Source organism: Schistocerca piceifrons, chromosome 9 (assembly GCF_021461385.2).
Source record: "Schistocerca piceifrons isolate TAMUIC-IGC-003096 chromosome 9, iqSchPice1.1, whole genome shotgun sequence".
Lineage (NCBI taxonomy): Eukaryota > Metazoa > Arthropoda > Insecta > Orthoptera > Acrididae > Schistocerca > Schistocerca piceifrons.
Window position 1 is genome coordinate 137,667,263 of NC_060146.1, and position 24,196 is coordinate 137,691,458.

The 24,196-nt window shown below is 40.5% G+C and overlaps 1 protein-coding gene across 5 annotated transcripts in view; it reads left to right on the forward strand.

Moving 5' to 3' along the window:
* The window catches only part of LOC124717229 (zinc finger protein 501-like), a 139,642-nt gene that overhangs the window by 14,333 nt on the left and 101,113 nt on the right, over window positions 1–24,196 (forward strand). For 3 of the 5 annotated variants that reach the window (XM_047244025.1, XM_047244029.1, XM_047244027.1), the window contains one exon: window positions 1,844–1,906. In XM_047244025.1, coding sequence (XP_047099981.1) covers window positions 1,844–1,906 — 63 coding nt within the window. Of the gene's footprint in view, window positions 1–1,843; window positions 1,922–24,196 lie in introns of all 5 variants that reach the window. The other 2 variants (XM_047244028.1, XM_047244026.1) reach the window with 1 other exon arrangement.

The window sequence follows — 24,196 nt, forward strand, 5'->3', positions numbered from 1 at the left end:
AGGTGGCAGACTTTGGTGTATTGATAGAATACTGAGGAAATGCAATCTGTCAACAAAGGAGATTGCTTGCAAACAACTCGTTTGACCCAGTCTAGAATATTGCTCAAGTGTGTGGGACTTGCATCATTTTGGATTAACGGGGGATATTGAATTGTATGCAGAGAGCTGCTGCACAAGTGGTCACAGGCTTGTTTTACCCACGGAAGAGTGTCACAGAGATTCTGAAGAAACTGAACTGGCAGACCCTTGAAGATAGACATGAACTATTCTGAGAAAGCCTACATACAAAGTTTCAAGAACTAGCAACAGTTAATGGCTCCAGGAACATACTACAATCCCCTACATATTGATCACAGAGGGATTGTAAGGGCAAGATTAGATTAATTACAGCATGCACAGATTCAATTAAACTATTATTCTTCCTGCTCTCAACACGTGAATGCAACAAAAAGAAACCTTAACAACTTGTACTCTGGTACATACTCTCTGCCATGCATTTCACAGTGGTTTGCGAAGTGTAGATGTAGATACACTGAACATAGTTTGCTACAGTGCTTACAAAACTTTGTGGATCAGTACTCCAGGTGTGGAGATACAGGGTGACAATTATTGAACTATATGAAATAAAATCATCAGAATATCTGAATGGTTTGCATTAGGACGTTCAAACTGCACAGTTGGCCACAGGGTATGAGGGAATTAGTATGCACATGATTGGTTTGCTTTAGCAACGAAGCCCTCTTTCATTTGGATGGGTTCATCACTAAACAAAATTGGCATGTTTGGGCGACTGAGAATCTGCATTTCTCAATCGAGAAGTCTCCTCACCCTCAACAGGTGACTGTGTGGTGTGCAGTGTCCAGTCACGAAATAATCAGTGCAATATTCCTTGATGGCACAGTGACAACCAAACGGTATGTGAAGGTTTTGGAACATGATTTCATCCCCATTATCCAAAGTGACCCCGATTTCGACAAGGTGTAGTTAATGCAAGTCGGAACTATTCCCCATTGAAGCAGGAAAGTGATGTCCTGGTGGAGCACTCTGGGGACCGCATTCTGAATCTGGGGTACCCAGAGGCCACAGTCATGGGCCTCAATTGGCCGCTATATTCTCTCAATCTGAAAACGTGTGAGTCCTTTTTGTGGGGCTACATTAAAAACATGGTGTGCAGCAATAACCCCAAAACCATTGCTGAGCTGAAAACAGTCATTCAGCAGATCATCGGCAACACCAATGTCCCGATACTTCAACAGGTCATGCAGAATTTTGCTGTTCCTCTGCGCCACATCATTGCCAATGATGGCAAGCATATTGAACATGTCATAACCTAAGTCCAAATGTCTGTAGTGATGTTTACATGTAGAATACAGTGTGTGCACACCATAGTTTGTAACTAATTTATATTTTTTTATCTACTTCAATAATTGTCACCCTGTACTTTATAGAATGGGTAACTAACATGATGGTCATTTCATTTTGATTTGAATTTCCAAATATTTGCACGTTTTTATTCTATACATAAAGGCACTGAGTAAGAAAACCATTTTGATTCTTGCAGGCTGAAAGTAGTGTGAGTAAAATCAAGCTTAGTCCCCTAGTGACAATCTATGTATGTATCGAACAATTAAGATTTCAAAGATTGGCTTAATTGTCGACTTCTAGCCAACAATAATAAACTGGTTGAAACTTCAGTGAAACAAAATTAGAAAATGCCCATTGAAATACATGCTGGAATTCCTCAGTACACAAATACAGAACTTGTCACATGCTTTAAGGTGCATGATTTAACCTCAGATTGTTCTTTGCAGTTTGTCTTCATTGTAGCATTTGTGTTTTTCAGAAAATGGCAACGCCAGAATGTGGAAGTTCTGGTGGTGGCACGACTTTGGTCAAACAAGAGCTAGTAAGTAATTTCGCTGTGAGCAGTCATGTTGTTTATTAACATTTATGCAGTCAGTCAAAAATAAAACCAGCAACTGTTTTTCAAGGAAGTAAAAAGAATAACTCTTACTGAAATTGTTTATCATTCAGTCCAATCTCATAAAATTTCAAATATGATTTATTGATTGAGGCTGTTATCAGGTATCTTAAGATCATTTGTTACTCAGACCTGTTTTGGTGCATATAAGCCATCTGCATTGGAACTCACTTATTTTTTGAAACCTGGGTACAAGTTTGACTGTTTTTCTTTGTTATTATTTTAGGTCAAAAACCTATATCTGCATCTACCTAACTTAAGACTTGAATCCAACAAGGTGGCATGTCCCACAGTTTATGGCTCATCAGGATAACATGTTTTTTGCCATCTTGCTTGCCTTGGTGTGTTGTTCGTAGAATATTTTCACCCAAATGCTTACATCTTTACTGCTATCTTGTTTTGTCAGTTTGTGACAACCAAATTAACTATTAATTTTTTTGGTTAATCTGGCAGCTGGTTCTCTCTCTCTTTCAACATGGTTTTTTGTAATTTCACACCCCAGATATCTTTGAAAAACAGAAGTGTTAGAGCTCTCAGTGTTTTTACAATTGATGATATTGAGATATTTTGGTAGTCTTCATGCACTAGCATTGTTTGTTTATGGTGTACTTGTTCCACAGATCCATATAGGCAGGCAAGTTGTTTGTATCTGGTACAAGTCAATACATGAAATATACGGTGCATTAAAAAAAGTGTTGAAAAATTTGAGAAGTGGTCTTACTCTTTGAAACAAGAGAATAGGTCTGATGAACGTGGTTCTGGGACACATGCTTGCATAATGTGATGGGCATCCATGACAGTAAGTCCCTTTGATGCTCTTTGGAACAGGGAATTGATCTTCCTTTGAGACCTACTATTTTGTTGTGCTTGCTGTTAATACACAATCATGCAATGTCTGCATAACATTGACTCGAGCAATGTGGATCAATTTCTTCAAGTGTCCCCATAACCAGAAGTCCAGGGGCTTGACATCTGGGAAATGAGAAGGTCAATACATTGGGCCTCTTTGACGGATTCAGTACTCTTGAAATGTTATCACCAGATGTTCACAGACACTGCTGTGAGAATATGTCTGTGTGCCAACATGTGTGAACATTATTTGTAGTCTATGCTGAGATGGCATGTACTTAATCACTGCAGGCAAATATGTTACCGAGAGAATGAGCCCCATTTAACCATTGTAATAGTGTGCATGGCTTTATTAATCTGTTGTGAAGAATGCCTGCCTATACATTGATCAAGAAATGGTACTGATACCTACTTCCTGCAGTTGGACGGGAACTTCCATCAGCACACACCATGTTTATTGGACCTGTTTATTGGAGCTGTTGACCTGTATTGACACTTTTTAATGGCCTGTAGATATCAGTGATGTAAATACCCATATTACAACACAATGATAACACTGAAATAGTAGTATTAAACATTAAATGGAGTGGTGTGTCCAGCATTATTTTTTGTTTACTGCTGTAGATTAAAATAAACATTGCCACACAAGCTTATTAATGCATGTGACACAAAGTTAAATGAAACAAGGAAAAAAGTTGATAGGGATGTCATTGTAGACAGTGAGAGGTAGAGAAGGGTGATTAGGCAGCTCAACAAATGCTCATCATCTGTGAAGGGCTGAAGTGTTACATGCATGCCATTTAGGCAAATGACATTTCACACTACTTGTGTAGTACAAATGTGACACAATAATATTAAATAGGTAGTAAGTCATGGAACATATACTGTGCACAGGTGTTTGTTTGTGTATGTGCAGACATTAAATGGGAGGTACGGAAGACGGGAAAAGAGCAAGGTGTGATAAATAAAGGGCTTCACCTGCTGTGGGTGGGATGCATTATGTTTTGGCATCACAGCTTGGTGGTGGGTTTACCATCAGAAAGCAACCGCACTCTCCAAGAATGAAAACAAAAGACAAGTGTGTTTCATGACAAATGAAAAATATTGTAATCTTGATTGTCATGTTTAGCCTTCAAGGTGTATATGATATGTAAAGTTGTGTTTTACTTAAATTTACAGCTCATTCTAATTATCCGTACACCCATTCAAGGAAATACGTGTTTTAAAAAGAAAGTAGTGGATGTGCATTTTCGTGATATGAGCAGATCTTCTTTTGCACCAATAACAGCTGCAGAACGTGATGAAGTCAAGCCTTTTGTCAGTTACACATGGCATTTCAGAGGTACTGGTTAGCAGGACCTCTGTTCAAGAGGTCAGATTAAAAGAAAGAGATAAATACGTCAGATATTATGTTGAATGACAGATCTCATGAAGTTTTCTGACTCAGCTTCAACTACAAGAAGCGAGCCAGCTGCTACATAAGACCCTAAACCAACAAGAAAAATACTCCAGGGTATAGAGAAGTGGACACATCACTAAGAGAGATACACAACTGCCATGATATGAGGTGAAGCAAGAAGTGAATGTGTTTGGAATGTGGGGTTGTATGGCTAGGAGACCCGGACTCTGAGGACCAAGGTAAGGGAAATACTGGATTCTTTTTAGATATGTTACAATCAAATCCTGGAAATCAAATGGACTGATAAGATAACGAATGACAAAGTCTTTAAAGGTGTTTACAGAATACTGTTGAAAAAATAAGAGCTCATCTGTTGAGACACAAGGGTCTCCTAAAACCAATAAGACATGGGTGTGTCAATGGAAAAGAATTAGGGTAAGACCATGACTAAAGTACGCAGATCAAATTATGAAAGATGTTGACTGTAATTCCTATGTGGAAATGAAAAAGAAGGTAGAAAGATGTAGAGATGGGAGATCTGATGCCTTTCAGTCCTGAGATTGCGCTCTAAGGGATGGCATGTATTATGAAGATATTGCAGCAAATGCCTGTTCTGAATGTAAGTTTCTGGGAATATAATTATATAGATGATGGACTATTGTGGAGTCAGCAATTAGCATATGTAGTGAATTAAAATCTATTGCACCATTGAACCTACTCCTGTCTTATGGAATTGTATTGTGGAATGGAAGCTGCCAGATCAATATAGCAAGGGTCTTTGTACAAGAGAAGAGGCTAATGAGACTTATGTGAAAAGTAAAGCCCAGGGACACCATACAAAAACCTGATTAATAGCTGTAAAATTATGATTATGCTGGCTGTATTTTGTGTTGGCAAAAGAAGACCCTAAAGCTAGAAATAGGGATATGCAAATGCATGATTCCTATGTAAGACACTGAACAGACTTTTGTAGAGTCAGAGGAGGCTGACTTTAACAGCAAATGTGGTAGTCTGTATATCAAGGCAACAGTACTTTTTTATTCACTTCCAAATTAATTGAAATTGATGTCAGGAGGAAATTTTAAAAATGGTGTGTATCAAAATGTCCATATAATATGGAACTAAGATGAATTTGACTTAGAAATGTAATGAGTTCTTCTCACATGTAATTACAAATATTACACACAGATATAATAGCAATCCTCGATTTTCTATTGTTTGACACATAGCTATAATTAAGAACTTTCTCTCTTTATGTGATGTGGAATGTTTTAACTTCGTGAAATGTTCCTTTTGTCCGTGTTGTGGGTTGGCAGGAGAGCCAACATCGGGTTACTAGAGGAAGCCGAAAGGCACGCATTTTAGCTCACGCAGGCTGGCGTGAGGTCTGGAACAGGACAAGGAAATTAGACTTTAGAAAAAACGGACGTAGCTTGTGGAATACTTAACTTTAATCCATAAATGGTGAATGTCGCTCTTGACTGTACATTATTCACAATATCAATAGTAACTGAACATGGCGCCTTGCTAGGTCGTAGCAAATGACGTAGCTGAAGGCTATGCTAACTATCGTCTCGGCAAATGAGAGCGTATTTTGTCAGTGAACCATTGCTAGCAAAGTCGGTTGTACAACTGGGGCAAGTGCTAGGAAGTCTCTCTAGGCCTGCCGTGTGGCGGCGCTCGGTCTGCAATCACTGATAGTGGCAACACGCGGGTCAACGTATACTAATGGACTGCGGCCGATTTAAAGGCTACCACCTAGCAAGTGTGGTGTCGGGTGGCGACACCACAGTCCGTATGTCAGCACTTCTTATGGTGTTGCGTGAAGTCACACATGCAGTCGCAACCAGAATCTGTGCACTGTTGTTGACGTGTGACATGTGAGACAAATTATGTGACATACTGCTTCACAGATTTCTTTGGACACTTAGATTGGTAGTCACAGAATGATTCTCTGATACGCAAATAAAATCAGTCTAAATAAGGACTGCCAGCCTCGCTTAGATATTGAGACATAGTTAAACCTTTGACTACTCCAGTGTCAATAATCAAAGCCGTACAACAGTCTGGCCACTTTCAGAAAGATTCCTAGGCGTGGTGACTGCTTGAAATGTGTTCACTGCTAACAGTGGACGCAGGAGAAGCTGGCTGCAGTTCATGAACAGCTGAATGTGCTTTTGGCTATGGTCTATCACCTTCAGGCTGCTGTCTTGGTTTGTAGTGGTGGTGGAGAATCTTGCACATCATGTGGGACACTTCAGGTGTTACTTTTTTTACCTGTGGGCTTTGCTGCTGAGGCATCTCCTAGTGTTCCTGACACAGTGGATCTGCCCTCACTACAGTGTGAATGGTGGGTGGTAACGCATTCGTGTTGCTCAAGGTGGAGGGCCGATGTTGGGACTGGCCATCTGGCTTCGCCCATTCACCCTGTGAGTTGACAGATGGCAGCTGCTTCAGCAGGGTTCAAACTGGCACACGGGAAGGGGGGAGGCGGTTACTAGTTATCGGGAACTCCATTGTTAGGCGTGTTGTGGAGCTCATTAGATTGATAGTGTTCAGTGCTGGAAGGAAAGCCAATGTGTTGTGTCCTCACCAATGGACGCAGCCGGAGCTGGCATGCTGAGACAGTTTCTGACTGGGTGCACAAGGTGTGCTTCGTAGTTCACTGCCAGCCACAAGCACAGCCCAATCAGCAACATCTGCACCACTGCCAGTAAGATGGACTTCCATACTGTGATAAGTGGCAGCTACAGGCAGCAGCAGATAGTTCTTGTTCGGCTTTGGCATACAATAGTTCCAGTACGGAGGTCCGAGGTTGCTGTTCGTAGCTACAATTCATAGTGCAGATCAGTCTGCGAGACTTAGTCTACAACTGGTGTGCCATAGCTTTCGCACAGGAACAAGTGTTTACTACAGTGATTGACAGTGTGGCACCCAGGATGGACACAGTCTTGTTGACATCCTATTTAGTAAAGCACACCTTGCCAGGCCACTATTTAGTTGTATCTGTCTGCAATCACATCCAGTGAGTTGCTGTACAACTTCAGTTAAATATTGCAGCACAATAAAGTTTATATTTCTGTGTCACTAATTTATTTGCACTGTCACAGTTCCTCTCTCTAGCTCAGAGCACTTAAACCTAATACGACGTGTGCGAGCCGTTCTACGCAGACGACCCACACACATACACAATGACCACTCAGTATGTCTGCCAGGGGGCCTCATCAGAGATGTGGAGGTGGCCTTGCCTGTGCCTACTGAGCATGCAGTGTGCAGTTATCTGGAATTGTGGCTCACGTTGTCACTGACGAATCGGTCCTGAGGCCATCCTCGTTTCTTACAGGTGGCTGGCAGAGGTGGTGAAGATTGCTGTCCTCGTGTGCAGGGTGCAAGCAGAGCTCGCAATTTGCAGCATCCTTCCTAAAGTTGACCAGGTCCTTTGATTTCGGGCTGAGTGGAGGGTCTCTGCGAAAGGCTTCATCGACTCTGTTACAGTCTTGGCTGCAGATTTCTGGACCTGTGTTGTTGGGTGGGGATTCATAGGACACCCCTTCATAGGTCAGGGGGTGCACTACATCAGGGAAACTGCTGCTCAGGTTGCAGGATAGTTGTGGAGGGCACATGAGTGTTTTCTAGGCTAGACAGTAGTTTGAGGTACTCTAATGAACACTTACCAGGCAGTATGCAGCAAACGAAGTCAGATCGCATTCAGAGTAAAGACACTTCAACTCTCAAAATTTTATCAATCAACTGTTGAAGTATTTGTAACGAAGTTCCCAAATTTACTACCCTCCAGGAAAGCTCTCGCAGTCAAATTATTCTTGGGACTGAGAGCTGGCTGAAACCGGAAGTGGAGAGCTCCGAGGTATTTAGCGAATTGTGGAATATATATCGGAATGACAGATTAGAGCCCATAGCATGGGGAGTGTTCACTGCGCTTGACAAAAATATCATCTCTATTTAGGTCAATTGGAGTGTAACAGTGAAGTTACCTGGTTATGTATAACAGGTGTAGGTGAAACAAATTTAATTGTTGAATGTTTTTACCGGCCACTCATTTCCACTGTGACTGTTCAAAAGAGAATACACAGATGATGACAAGCAAATGTTAGTAGAGATTTGTGCATCTGTGAAAAGATATATGCTTGAAGCATACAACTACTTCTGCCATATCTTAACAAAACATCAAGCAGAGAATCCAAGAAAATTCTGGTCCTATGTATATCTCTAAGCCATTCAGTCCCTTGTTGACCTGTCCTGTGTGGCAGCTGAAGATAAGAAAATGAATGACGAAGTTTTAAATTTCAAAGTCAAGAAATCGTTCACACAGGAGAATTGTACAAACATAGTGTTGCTTGACTATTGAACAAACTCCTGTATAGGTGACATAGTCATACATAGTCATAAGTATTCCTGGCCTAAACAAACAACTGAAAGAGCTGAAAACAAGTAACTTGCTAGGTCCAGATGGAATCCTAATTCATTTTTACAAAGAGTACTCTGTAGCACTGGCCCATTACATAGCTTGCATTTATTGTGAATCTCTTGTCCAGTCCCAAGCGACTGGAAAAAAGTTCAAGTGACTCCTGCATATAAGAATCGTGACAGAATGGACCCACAAAATTACAGACCAATATCCCTAGAATTGGTTTGCTGCAGAATCCTTGAACACATTCTCAGTTCGAATATAATAAATTTTCATGCGATGGAGAACCTTGTATCCATAAATAAGCACACATTTCAGAAAACATGGCTCATTTGAAACTGAGCTTGCACTTTTCTCACATAATATACTGGAAGTGTTGGATGAAGGGCAAAAGGCAGGTTCCATATTTTTAGATTTCCTGAAAGTGTTTGACATGGTGCCCCACTGGAGACTTTTAACAAAGGTAAGAATATATGGAATGGGTCCTTAGATATTAAGACTTCTTAAGTAACAGAACCCAGTATATTGCCCTCAGTGGTGAATGTTCATCAGAGACAAGGGTATTGTCAGGAGTGCTCCGGGGGGGGTGTGATAGGATCACTGTTGTTCTCTATATGCATGAATGATTTGGCAGAAGGGTGGGCAGCAATCTGTGGTTGTTTTTGCTGATGATGCTGTGGTGTATGGTAAGGTGTTGAAGTTGAGTGACTGTAGGAAGACGCAAGATGACTTAGGCAAAATTTCTAGTTTTTAAGATTTTAAACATGGCTGCAACAGCAACTGTTGAAATTCTTCACGATAAAGGATGACAGCCAAAAACAGTTTCAGGATAAAAATTTATTAAAATTCTTGACCAAGGTTTCAGTACATATAAATATACCTTCATCAGAAGTAAAAAAATCTAAAATTACATCATGCAATGAAGATTAATAAAACAATTGTGCCAAAGGCATCGTCAGTAATTGAGACATCTTCTCCATTTGTACAACATGACTATGGGCACAGGGTCAAAGCGAACAGTTTAGCACCATTACTTCGCCTATGAACTAGTTGATGCAATTAATGGCAGCTAGTTCAAAGTGTGGGTAAATGTAAGTTAATGCAGATGAGTAGGAAAAACAAACCCGTAATGTTTGGATACAGCATTATTAATATACTGCGTGACATAGCCAAGTCTTTTAAATATCTGGGCATAACAATGCAATGTAACATGAAATGGAACGAGCATATGAGGACTGTAGTAGGGAAGGTGAATGGTTGACTTCAATTTATTGAGATGATTGCAGGAAAGTATGGTTCCTCTATAAAGGAGATCATTTATAGGATGCTGGTGCAATCTATTCTTGAAAACTGCTCAAGTGTTTGGGATCCGTACCAGGTCAGATTGACCAAGGACATCAAAGCAGTTTCATTTTGAGGAACACTCTTCAGAAAATTTAGAGAACTGGCATTTGAAACTGACTGCCGAATGATTCTACTGCACCAACACATACTGCGCGTAGGGACCACAAAGTTAAGATATGAGAAATTAGTGCTCATATGGAGGCATATAGATAGTCATTTTTCCCTCACTCTATTTGCGAATGGAACAATTAATGAAATGACTAACATTGGTACTGGGTACCCTCTGCTACGAACCGTGTGGCAGCTTGCAGAGTTCTGTGTAGATATGGATGTATATGTAGATGTAGAGCTGGTTCCTGCCAACTGCCAGCCGTAGTGTCCACCATAACAAAACAAGAATACAGCTGAAAATCTAAAATGAACGTGAAAACACAACTCTCAGATTTCCATAGAAATGAATATAATTTATTGGCTTCAGTGAAAAATTCATGAAGATCGTCTCATTCATTGAATACCTGTGTGTAGCTAGCTACTTAGCTCAGTTATTTAATTTGAGGTCTCTGCCTGCCTCTCCTGGCTTCTGAAGTACATGATGGATACACTACGGAAATGCCAGCTCTGCCCCAGAGACACATGAGTTTTACCCCCCCCCCTCCCCCCTCCCCCCCCCCTCCAGAGGCTGCAGGCTGATTCCTACATTTTGTGAGTTCCAAACAGCTTCACAAAATGATTAGGCCTTTCAGCCAATCAGAATCAGGAACAGAATGTTGGTATTCTCACTGGACATTTACTGCATCTATTATAACTCTTATGCAAAGCGCTGCTTCACCCTAAGATTTTTAGGAGTTGTTTGGCAAAGATCATCATAGGGAAATCACTCTACACTGAACGAGCCTCCTATGCCCACTTAGGAGGTTTAGGGAAAGCCAGCCCCTCAACTCCAACTGAAAACAGCTTTCTTCCCTAGGAAACTGACCCTACCTGAGACAATAGCCACAGGAAAAGCACACTGGTGTGCAGAGGAATGATATAGATTACTTTTCATGTATAAAAAAAGTACCTGCACATTAAGCCTTTCTAATATTGACACTTTCTTCCTGACCATGTTGGATATTGGCAGAAAAATTACTGTCTTGTACAGTGAGCTCAAATATGGGAAAATTAGTTACCAGCTTTGAAATTTGTATTAGGGATTGACAGAGCTTCCATTTGGAGTTACACCTCCAGCTCTGCTGGTTTTTGAAAGGAGGCTTTACTGACAGTTAAAAGTTTTTGAACTTGAAAATTGAACAATCAAAAAGTCAAGTAGCAACAACAGCAGTGACAGCACTGTACCTCAGGCAGTTGAGGGATGTTGCCACGACCAGAGATGCCTTAGCACACCACAGAGGAAAGACCACTGCTGAGGGTTAGTGGAATTTACTGAGAACATTCTGTGCATTAGCTGACAGTTAGAGACCCAAATTAACCTGTCAGGCAGTCTGCATTTAACAGCCACTTACGACTGTGAAAGCTGATCATAATGAAACCTAAGAGAAATGTGATATGATGTTACCTCAGTTAAGACAGGACAGATACGGCAGCATCTAACATTTGTGAGAGAAGCTATTCAAAAATAGACGTATGTAGGGCATTCGAAATCTGTACATATTGCTGAATATGAAGAGTGCAAAAACTCAAACATGGAGGAAGTGTTAGCTGCAGATGAAACTAAGAAAGAGGTAACGTTTAGAAAATCTGTGATCAAAAATAAAAGTTGTGACATGTTGAACCCAAAATAAAAAGAAACTGACAAGTTGATTTGTGGAATGGTTTCCCTTCAAGATCATCTATTCTGAGGTTTCAGTGCTTACTACAATTTGTTTCTGGAACAATTTATTTCTACAGTCTCAGTTCCATGCCATAAATAATTGATAACTAAATTCGATCATTTATACTGATCTCAGGATTCGTGACCAGTGGTCAGAATCTTTTAGACAAAAGCAATCATCCAGAAGTAAATAATTATAAACAAATTCTCACACAGTGGCATCAAAGCCCTGATAACCATTTCTGTTGCTACGTTGTTGTTGTTGTGGTCTTCAGTCCTGAGACTGGTTTGATGCAGCTCTCCATGCTGCTCTATCTTGTGCAAGCTTCTTCATCTCCCAGTACTTACTGCAACCTACATCTTTCTGAATCTGCTTAATGTATTCATCTCTTGGTCTCCCTATACGATTTTTACCCTCCACGCTGCCCTCCAATGCTAAATTTGTGATCCCTTGATGCCTCAGAACGTGCCCTACCAACCGGTCCCTTCTTCTTGTCAAGTTATGCCACAAACTCCTCTTCTCCCCTATTCCATTCAATACCTCCTCATTAGTTATGTGATCTACCCATCTAATCTTCAGCATTCTTCTGTAGCACCACATATCGAAAGCTTCTATTCTCTTCCTGTCAAACTATTTATCGTCCATGTTTCACTTCCATACATGGCTACACTCCATGCAAATACTTTCAGAAACGACTTCCTGACACTTAAATCTATACTCGAAGTTAACAAATTCTTCTTCTTCAGAAACACTTTCCTTGCCATTGCCAGTCTACATTTTATATCCTGTGTACTTCGACCATCATCAGTTATTTTGCTCCCCAAATAGCAAAACTCCTTTACTACTTTAAGTGTCTCATTTCCTAATCTAATTCCCTCAGAATCACCCGACTTAATTTGACTACATTCCATTATCCTCGTTTTGCTTTTGTTGATGTTCATCTTATACCCTCCTTTCAAGACACTGTCCATTCCGTTCAACTGCTCTTCCAAGTCCTTTGCTGTCTCTGACAGAATTACAATATCATCGGCGAACCTCAACATTTTTATTTCTTCTCCATGGATTTTAATACCTACTCCGAATTTTTCTTTTGTTTCCTTTCCTGCTTGCTCAATATACAGATTGGATAACATCGGGGAAAGGCTACAACCCTGTCTCACTCCCTTCCCGACCACTGCTTCCCTTTCATGTCCCTCGACTCTTATAACTGCCATCTGGTTTCTGTACAAATTGTAAATAGCCTTTCGCTCCCTGTATTTTACCCCTGCCACCTTTAGAATTTGAAAGAGAGTATTCCAGTCAACATTGTCAAAAGCTTTCTCTGAGTCTACAAATGCTAGAAACGTAGGTTTGCCTTTCCTTAATCTTTCTTCTAAGATAAGGCATAAGGTCAGTATTGCCTCATGTGTTCCAATATTTCTACGGAATCCAGACTGATCTACCCCGAGGTCGACTTCTACCAGTTTTTCCATTCGTCTGTAAAGAATTCGCGTTAGTATTTTGCAGCTGTGACTTATTAAACTGATAGTTCGGTAATTTTCACATCTGTCAACACCTGCTTTCTTTGGGATTGGAATTATTATATTCTTCTTGAAGTCTGAGGGTATTTCGTCTGTCTCATACATGTTGCTCACCAGATGGTAGAGTTTTGTCAGGACTGGCTCTCCCAAGGCCGTCAGTAGTTCTAATGGAATGTTGTCTACTCCTGGGGCCTTGTTTTGACTCAGGTCTTTCAGTTCTCTGTCAAACTCTTCACGCAGTATCCTATCTCCCATTTCATCTTCATCTACATCCTGTTCCATTTCCATAATATTGTCCTCAAGTACACCGCCCTTGTATAGACCCACTATATACTCCTTCTTTGCTTAGAACTGGGTTTCTATCTGAGCTCTTGATATTCATGCAAGTGGTTCTCCTTTCTCCAAAGGTCTCTTTAATTTTTCTGTAGGCAGTATCTATCTTACCCCTAGTGAGGTAAGCCTCTACATCCTTACTTTTGTCCTCTAGACGTCCTTCCTTAGCCATTTTGCACTTCCTGTCGATCTCATTTTTGAGGCGTTTGTATTCCTTTCTGCCTGCTTCATTTTCTCCTTTCATCAATTAAATTCAATATTTCTTCTGTTACCTAAGGATTTCTACTAGCCCTCGTCTTTTTACCTAGTTGATCCTCTGCTGCCTTTACTACTTCATCCCTCAAAGCTACCCATTCTTCTTCTACTGTATTTCTTTCCCCCATTCCTGTCAGTTGTTCCCTTATGCTCTCCCTGAAACTCTGTACAACCTCTGGTTTAGTCAGTTTATCCAGGTCCCATCTCCTTAAATTCCCACCTTTTTGCAGTTTCTTCAGTTTTAATCTACAGTTCATAACCAATAGATTGTGGTCAAAGTCCACATCTGCCCCTGGAAATATCTTACAATTTAAAACCTGGTTCCTAAATCTCTGTCTTACCATTATATAATCTATCTGAAACCTTTTCCATGTGTACAACCTTCTTTCATGATTCTTGAACCAAGTGTTAGCTGTGATTAAGTTATGCTCTGTGCAAAATTCTACCAGGCGGCTTTCTCTTTCATTTCTTACCCCCAATCCATATTCACCTACTATGTTTCCTTCTCTCCCTTTTCCTACTCTCGAATTCCAGTCACCCGTGACTATTAAATTTTCATCTCCCTTCACTACCTGAATAATTTCTCTTATCTCATCATACATTTCATCAATTTCATCATCGTCTGCAGGGCTAGTTGTCATATAAACTTGTACTACTGTAGTAGGTGTGGGCTTCATGTCTATCTTGGCCACAATAATGCGTTCACTATGCTGTTTGTAGTAGGTTACCCACATTCCTATTTTTTTATTCATTATTAAACCTACTCCTGCATTACCCCTATTTGATTTTGTATTTATAACCCTGTATTCACCTGACCAAAAGTCTTGTTCCTCCTGCCACCGAACTTCACTAATTCCCACTATATCTAACTTTAACCTATCCATTTCCCTTTTTAAATTTTCTAACCTACCTGCTCAATTAAGGGATCTGACATTCGACACTCTGATCCGTAGAACACCAGTTTTCTTTCTCCTGATAACGACGTCCTCTTAAGTAGTCCCTGCCCGGAGATCCGAATGGGGGACTATTTTACCTCCGGAATATTTTACCCAAGAGGACGCCATCATCATTTAACCATACAGTAAAGCTACATGCCCTCAGGAAAAATTACGGTTGTAGTTTCCCCTTGCTTTCAGCCGTTCACAGTACCAGCACAGCAAGGCCGTTTTGTTTAGTGTTACAAGGCCAGATCAGTCAATCATCCAGACTGTTGCCCCTGCAACTACTGAAAAGGCTGCTGCTCCTCTTCAGGAACCACGCGTTTGTCTGGCCTCTCAACAGATACCCCTCCGTTGTGGTTGCACCATCTGTATCGCTGAGGCACGCAAGCCTCTCCACCAACGGCAAGGTCCGTGGTTTATGGGGGGCGGGGGTCTGTTGCTACATAAAATGTTAATAGTAGTACTAGCATGAAAGTTTGTAGATGGTTTGATGCTGGTGTGTTAGAAAATCTTAATTTTTTACCTCAAATATTTTAACCACTTACGAATTGTGAACATCTAGCTCTGAAGATGATCATTATATATGATTGAAACTTGATATGAATAAGTAAGCTTTTGTTAAAATGAATAGTTGCTGCATTTCTCATAGCAGTGCTGTCCTTTAGCAGTTTGTTATGGCAAATTATCAGTAAATGGGCTTTTTTCAATATGTGTGTGTCCATTGTCTATTTTAGTCATTAATTACATAAGTAATTTATGATACAACTAATTATGTTAAATAAATGTGTAAATTTACAGTTTTACGCAAGTATACAGGGTGTGTCCGGAAAGCAATATGTTGCAGTTTTTTTCTTATGAGACTATATGTCGCAGAGCTGTCAAACCGGTTGTAGAGGGTTTGTGGGCCCTTAGCTTTCCAGCAGTATGATGCTCAATTGCCTCATGCTCTAGGGGGGTTAGGACGGCTACTTCCATGGACCCCCACATAGTCGTCTAGATTACAGTTCGAACCAGTGGAACAAGACTTCAGAGAAGGTCTGGAGGAGATCACCATGCAGGAAGCTTGTCAACTTCACAAATGGACAATCGTGTGACTTGAATGTGCCAGTTACTGAAATTACACCATTGTATGAGTGTTCACTCAATGTCAGAATTACGTGACTAGCCAAAAATGGTCAGGCAGTATCGAAAGACTTGACTGTGCGGAAGATTTGCACAATACTGGTGCCCGAACTTCTGACCAATGCACAGAAGCAGCATTGAGCGGAAGTGTGTGAAGAATTTGAGCAACTCTGTGAATATGATTCGAATTTTCTTGACAGTGTGATCACTGCATATTAACCTTTGGCTTACGATTTAAGTTCCATTAGCGTGAGCCGTAAGTGGCTGCAAGGTACGGATGTGCCTTACAATTCCTGGCGCTTACACATGCTGAGGCTGCGGTGCATTATGCCTGGTGGTGTCAGAAGTCGTGCAGACGCCCTCGGGGTTTGTAAGAACGTGTTTGTGAGATACCAGTAACGTGACATTTCTACAGGTTTAATAAATAATGACGTTAGTTGCCCATCGGAAATGAAACAGTCAATGTCTCAAATGCAATGATATATTCACAAACGTTTTACTTCCCTTAATAAGCAAACATACATTGATGAAGTACATCTTGATAATAATATTCACAACAATGCAATGATCTAAGACTGTATAATATTTTGTTCGAAACATTCTGAGACCTATTACGTTAATATGTTGGCAAACATATTTTCAAATGCAATGTCTTCACAATGACATGTACACGAATTTAATAGTCTTTGATTGTATGATATCGTTCAAAACAATCTGGCACATGTAATGCAACTCTGCACTGTTTGCATTCCCACATTGTTTCATTGCGTCATTTATGCTTTCTGCACACTACACAAGCTCTCGCAGGATTTACTTTTGATGGTGTTGGATCAGTATGTTTGGGAAAATGTGCCCAATGTTGCGCATGCAAACTTTGTGGTATATCGCCGGATGCTAATCGTCCCTTCCGATTATATTCCGGTTGAGGTGTAGTTTTCAACAATGATTCTGCAATGTGAATCCTATATTCTGCTTGCTGTGTCATTTGCCACAATGTATTGTACAAAATGTACGTGTTAAATAAAGCAACATCAAATAGGTAAAAGAATATCTTGCGCTATCCTTTCATACATTTCCTCATCACAGGGAAGCATGCGAGCATCTGATCTTGGCAATCAATTCCAATCATGCCTCTATTTTATTCGACTACACATTTCGGTTTCCATGACGCATTGCGTAGAGGTGTGTCTGTGGCAATCATTTCTGCTGTTGAATGTTTTGTGGAAAGCATGTAAACGTCTCATTTATCTTTCCATTTTAGTGCCAATATTCCATTACAACTCCTCACTATATATTGTCCCTTCTTTAATTTTGCCTTCAGGTAGTCTGTGGGCATATTTTTTTCTGTTTGAGCGCACTGTTCCAATCACATTAGTTTTATTGGTGAGGAGAGTTTTGAAAAGTTTTGGTGAGGAAAACGAGTTATCTAAATATAGAGTATGCTCTTTGTGTAATACCTACTGTGATAGTTCTAGAACTATACTTTCAGAGGCACTACCATTAGCATCACGTTTGTCACTACCCGTGTATATCTTAAAATCACAGCAGTATCCTGAACTTGACTCACACAATTTATAAATTTCAATACCAAAGCTCGCTCGTTTTGATGGGTTAAATTGTTTGTAGGATAAGCACCCCTTAAATTTCATTAACGATTCATCAATGGCAATATTCTCTTGCATTGGTACACTTCCTTAAATTTTTGATTGAATGTATCTGTGACTGGTTTTAGTTTGTACAGCTTATGTGTGTTGTTGGCTAAACTGTTATTTGCCAGATGCTGAAATCTACTTGTGTGCAAAAATCTCCTGAATGGCATCATCTTCTTAAATATTGTCATTTCTGTAACAGCCCTCCTAGACCAATACATCTGAATCGACGGTTTCCTTACTTCAGCCATGATTATACATAGCGCAATGTATATTTTTATTTCATTACAGCCTATAGGGGACCACTTTTGGGTATCTGTTCGTCTCAGTTATGATGTTTTCCCAAAATGTACTATTAAATATTACTTAGAAAATGTGTAATTCTCCTATGCATGTACTCACGTGCTGTAAAGGACCAGATTGTGGGTTCATTGTCTTCCTTTTGCCACATCCACGATTCTGATTGTTGCTGGTAGGTTTGCTTTCCTTCATCAGTATCATCTTCAATCACCAGCTGCTTACTCCATTTTCGTACAGGAGGTAAAACGTCACTACCACTGTCACTGCCACTATCAAAATATCCTGCAAAATCATTGTTGGCTATGCCACCACATGTCTCCCTTTCCTCGTGAACTCGTTTGCTACACGTCGAGAACATTGTGAAAGTATTTTTGTAATGTCGGCAGGTCCGAATGCGACGAAGAACACTTTGTGTAGGCCGCGTGTACTCGATCAGCTCCGCAACGTGTCAGAGATGTTCTGTTTACATTTGACATGGCTGACTGATGACCTCTCTCTCACACGACATGCGCTTGTTCGGTGCAGTAAACGTACCATGTCTCTGATAAGTCTAGGTGATGTTTGGCCAGGTCGGCACGCTATGTCTCTCACACGACACTGTAAGCTAAGGGGTTAATCACTTGTCTTTCAATAAGATCCAGTGTCAAAGAGGCAGAATGCGGAATGGCACATGACATCATTGCTGTGGTAGGAGGAGTCTCGCACAATTGAGTCCCATCTAAAGTCCTTGCTCATTGCTTTTTTTTATGCAAAGAGAATGGTGCACCATGTTTTTGTCCTCCCCGGACAGATCATCAGTGCTCAGTTTTACAAGGAAGTGGTCCAGAAACTGAATCACTGGGTCACCTATGTGTGGAAGGAAACTGCACCACTGCAACACACCATCTCGCACCACCTTTGTTGTCATGGCCCACTTGACCCAGACCAGTGTGAAAATGGTGCTGCAGCAGCCCTACAGTCCTGACACAGCCACGGTAGACTTTTTCATGTTTTAGTCTGAAGAGGGACCCCAAAGAAATGCATCTCCAGTCAGTCGACAATGCACAACCTACATTCATGGGTTCCCTAGTGAGCTTCCCAACTGAGGAATTCCAGAAAGCTTATGAATCATGGCAACTGCACTGGTAAAAATTCATTGGTGCAAAAGGGAAATGCTTTGAAGAACTTTAAATTTTTCAACATATCCAATCAATAAATTAAAAAAAAGTGATGCATTACTTTCCGGACAAACCCTGTATTGTTTTCCAGAAATGATAATTATCTTAATATCGCCTCCTGCTGTAGGCTCAATAAAACGACCTCAGTTTTGTCTGTGATGTGTGTAGTCCTTGGAAAATAATTTGCTTACTGAAGTTTGTCATGGCAATAATAAACAAAAGGTATTATTGATTAGGATATTCTCAACTTTTATATTTGTCACAAGTATTAGTAGGCTTTGAAAATAGTACAATTTTGCTGTAAAATACTGTTGCTTGTGGTCTTGAGTTACTCTGAGAGAACAGGTATGAAAAGTTATTTCCACTGATGCTGCCGATTTCTAGTCGGGCATTGTAATGGAGGTCTTTTCATTACTGTATTGCTATGCAGTTGAGAAAGCAGTTGTGTGATGCATTCTTTAGAGAGAGGTGGAGAATAGTTTGCAGCATAGCCAGTGTGTTCTCTATCTCTGTCCCACACATCACACTCCAGCCGTTTCCTACCATGGAAACTAACAGCCCCGGGGTTGGTACCACATCATGCCACTGTTTTTGCTTCTAACTCTCCTAGCGAACTGTATATGCTCCGTTGTCACCTCTTAATGTAGTATTTGTCATGTTTGTGTCGTGCCATGCATAATGAACATTACAGTAGCAAAGTAAGTTCACTGTATCTAAACTAACACGACAATTAGTGCTAAATGTTCTACGTTCCCAGTAACCACATGCTACATGCAGACTCGGTAATATGATATATGATTCTGTTGGGTACAGCGTGATGTGGTACTCTGTCCCTTGCCACTGTGCATTGGCCCTCCGCCCACCTCATTGTGTGCACATCAGTGTAGCACCATTTAGGTGTGGAAGTTCCCCCAGGAATCAAAAGACAGAATGTGGAACAAGTCAGTTTAATGTACCGATACCAGATATTGGCTTCGTCCTGTTGCGTAATAGTGATGTGGCATGCAATGTCATACCTGTGCAGGCAGAAAAAGAGCAGAACATTGACAATGTTTCTTTTCAGATTGAGATTTTCACGCTGCAGTGGAGCGTGTGCTGGTATAAAACTTCCGGGCAGATTAAAACTGTGTGCCGGACCGAGACTTGAACTTGGGACCTTTGCCTTTCGCGGGCAAGTGCTCTACCAGCTGAGCTACCCAAGCACGACTCACGCCCCGTCCTCACAGCTGTACTTCTACCAGTACCGTGTCTCCTACCTTCCAAACTTTACAGAAGTTCTCCTGCGAATCTAGCAGAACAAGCACTCCTGAAAGAAAGGATATTGCGGAGACATGGCTTAGGCACAGCCTAGGAAATGTTTCCAGAATGAGATTTTCACTCTGCAGTGGAGTGTGTGCTGGTATGAAACTTCCTGGAAGATTAAAACTGTGTGCCGGACCGAGACTCGAACTCGGGACCTTTGCCTTTCGCGGGCAAGTGCTCAACCAACTGAGCTACCCAAGCACGACTCACGCCCCATCCTCACAGCCTTACTTCTACCATTACCTTGTCTTCTACCTTCCAAACTTTACAGAAGTTCTCCTGTGAACCTCATTCTGGAAGCATCCGCCAGGCTGTGGCTAAGCCATGTCTCCGCAATATCCTTTCTTTCAGAAGTGCTAGTTCTGCTAGGTTCGCAGGAGAACTTCTGTAAAGTCTGGAAGGTAGGAGACGAGGTACTGGTAGAAGTAAGGCTGTGAGGACGGGGTGTGAGTCGTGCTTGGGTAGCTCAGTTGGTAGAGCACTTGCCCGCGAAAGGCAAGGGTCCTGAGTTCGAGTCTTGGTCCGGCACACAGTTTTAATCCGACAGGAAGTTACAATGTTTCTTTTGTTTCTACATAGTGGAAGGTGTTTTCTGGTAACGGACTGACCTGTAGCGCAACCCAAGGTCAAGGTTAGGTTTGAAGTTGACAGTTTGGCTGTGAGTTGGTGAAGCCAACTAACAAGAATACAAAATCTTAGGTGTGGTGACATACTGATCTATGGAATAGTCTGAGGTGTAAGGTAAAATTATGACAATTCTTACCTCAATCTTGGATTTCCTAATTCTAACGCCTCACCTCTCTTCATGTTATGTAGCTGCCTCTAAGTAGTTTCATGGTACCTGCTAAGATGTACTGAGATTTAGAAACTATACATCCCGACTGCAAAGACAATGAAGAATTTTTTATATGTAATAAAGAACAGTTATTAAGAAGTTAAAGAACTATGAAGTATGTGATCGAAACTGTGAATGAAAAGGCCACAGAAGTATTGTATTTAGTGAGCTATCACATTGCACAAGTGGGCAAAGCACACGCTGTCACTTAGAATTTACTAAAACCGTGTGTCGCAGACATAACACCTGCATATCTTTCCACAGTGCCACTTTCAAATGATATTGTCTCATGTCAAATTCATGATCTTGCAGGTATAGTTGGTTGCCTTTGGCACAACAAATTTGTCTTGCAAATGGATGATTCCACCGATGTTGCTGGACTCGCCATCTTGCTGACATAGTACGATATCCATATAAACATTCACTCAAAGACAGCTTGCTTATGTGCACTTCACTGACAATTAGTGCTGTCAGAAAAGAAATTTTTAATGCAATTAACAATTTTTTTAAAATAAACTACTCAGATGAAATCATTGTATCAATATACAGTCATTGGTAAAACAGCTGGAGGGGTATAACTAACAGAAAGGGAAGTCCCAAACCGTAGTTCCAGGTACTATACCCTTCATAGACAAGCACTCATGGTAAAGAAGGTGTACCTAAAACTGGTTCTTGATGAAACAGAAAAAATAATCAGTTACATTAAATCATGCCCTTGTCAGTGATGTCCATTATCAGTATTGTGTGAAGATTGTGGGGGCAGACATAAAATATAAGTGCTCCATCTGAGGTTAGATGACCTACTCGGGCTAAAGCTTCAACAAGGTTAATCGAACTAATAGCTGAATTTTGAGCTTTTATGACAGAATATTTTTTTTAATCTTTTTTAATTGAAGACCATTTGAGTGATGTGAACTGGTTGTCGAGTCTAGGATTTTTTTCAATATCTATTTGGAAAAAATAATGAATTAAATCTATCTTTAAAAGGACAAAAGCATCAGTTTTTGATGCTAGTAACAAAATAATCAACTTGTTTTTGTTGGCAGTAAAGAACTTGAAAACTTGCTCCAATGTCTCCATGATATGTGTGCATATTTTGAGATGCGGTGTATTTTCCATAAGAGCAGACAACTAAGCTGAAAATGAATTTACAGCTTCAGAAGCCTTTTGCACCAAATTTGCAGTAGCCAGAAAATATGTCAAACAAAACCTATGAATGCTTTTTAGAAATTACATCACATTTAAGCATGGAATCTTTGTTCAAAACAATGATGATTTTTGGTGCAAGATTCAGGATGAATATCCATATCTTGCCACAGAGGCTCTGACTGTTCTTCTGCCATTTCCAACAACATACTTGTGTGAAATGGGATTCTCAGCTTATGCAGCTTCACCACAATAGACTGAGCCTGATGTGTCTTCAACTCTCTTTTACCAAGCCTGACATTAAACATTTGGTCAAAAATAAAAAGCTTCATAACTTCCATCAGATGTTAACAATTTCATCGGTTTACAGTAGAATGAATACAGGTGTATTTTCTTTAGTATATTATTCTGTACTGTTTTGTAGATTGTTGAAGAAGTCAGTAATGTATGACATATCTATTTGTGTATAATTTTCACCGAATGTTTGTAACTGAATAATGAACATAAAATGTGGTTATGCTTATCTTAGGGCTCTGTAAAATATTGAGTATCTCAAAAGGGTTCAGTCACCAAAAACATTCAGGAACTGCAGCTGTAGGCTCGAAGATTGTCTCAGTGTGATGTTACTGAATGGGAGGCAGACAGTCTAGTTGTGGCTCATTGTGAATACCAGACTCATCAGTTTTTGTAGAACTATGCGGTATCTGTGTAATCTGTCCCTCCCTGCAGAATGCATGTGTAGACACCCCAGCAGCATCTCGCAAACAGGTTGTGAAGTAAATCTGCTACTGGACACTTCTGATATCACAGGAGTTGTGGGTATATTTTTTGGTAAAATGAATTAAATACACCAAAATGAATGGCAGGGTCAGTGAGGATGAAATTGGTGATTGTGCAGTGACATTACTATATCAGTGACAGTTTGACAGTACCATGGGTATGTAAATGTCACCCAAGATAAGCCGGCCAGGGTGGCCGAACGGTTCTAGGAGCTACAGTCGGGAACCGCGCGACCGCTGCGGACGCAGGTTCGAATCCTGGCTTGGGCATGGATGTGTGTGATGTCCTTAGGTTAGTTAGGTTTAAGTAGTTCTAAGTTCTAGGGGACTGATGACCTCACAAGTTAAGTCCCATAGTGCTCAGAGCCATTTTTCATCCAAGATAAAAGTGCAATTTGTCTCACTTTCTAAATGAGTGGTTTATTGTTTCTGGATTGGGCCAGTTGTCAGGTGGCAGTGAGAATGCTTCATAAAAATGTCACATTTTTGTCCCCTTTCTGGTGTTCAGCTATACTGTTGTTGTTGTTGTTGTTCACTTTGATGTATTTTGGAATCACTTTTTCTGCTAGATATTTTTTTGTTAAATGCAGTAGTTAGTTGGGGAGAAATAAATCATTCATTCAAAAAGTGTGGCTAGTTGCAGTTTTTTTCTTCAGTGATATTTATGAAAACAGCTGTAGTGTTGCCAAACCGTCATGAATAAAATAATGAAAATTTCACCTCACCAAATAAAGGGAACTATGCACGATTTCAAAAAGCACAAGTTTCAGTTGTATCTACTGTAAAAGAGATTTCAAAGTATATCAAAGTGAACATGAAGAAAAAGCTGCACAGCAAATAAAGAATAAAAGAAGTGAAATTTGTACAAGAAATCATCACTCTCATTTGCTGATGGGCCCAGGCCTGAAACTAGTTTTGGTGAAATAAATCATTCACTCAGAAAGTGTGGTAGGTTGCAGTTGTATCTTCAGTGATATGGACACAAATTGATGCCATCAAAAACTGTATAGAAATGCCACTGAACCTGCCGTCGGTTGTTGCATTAAG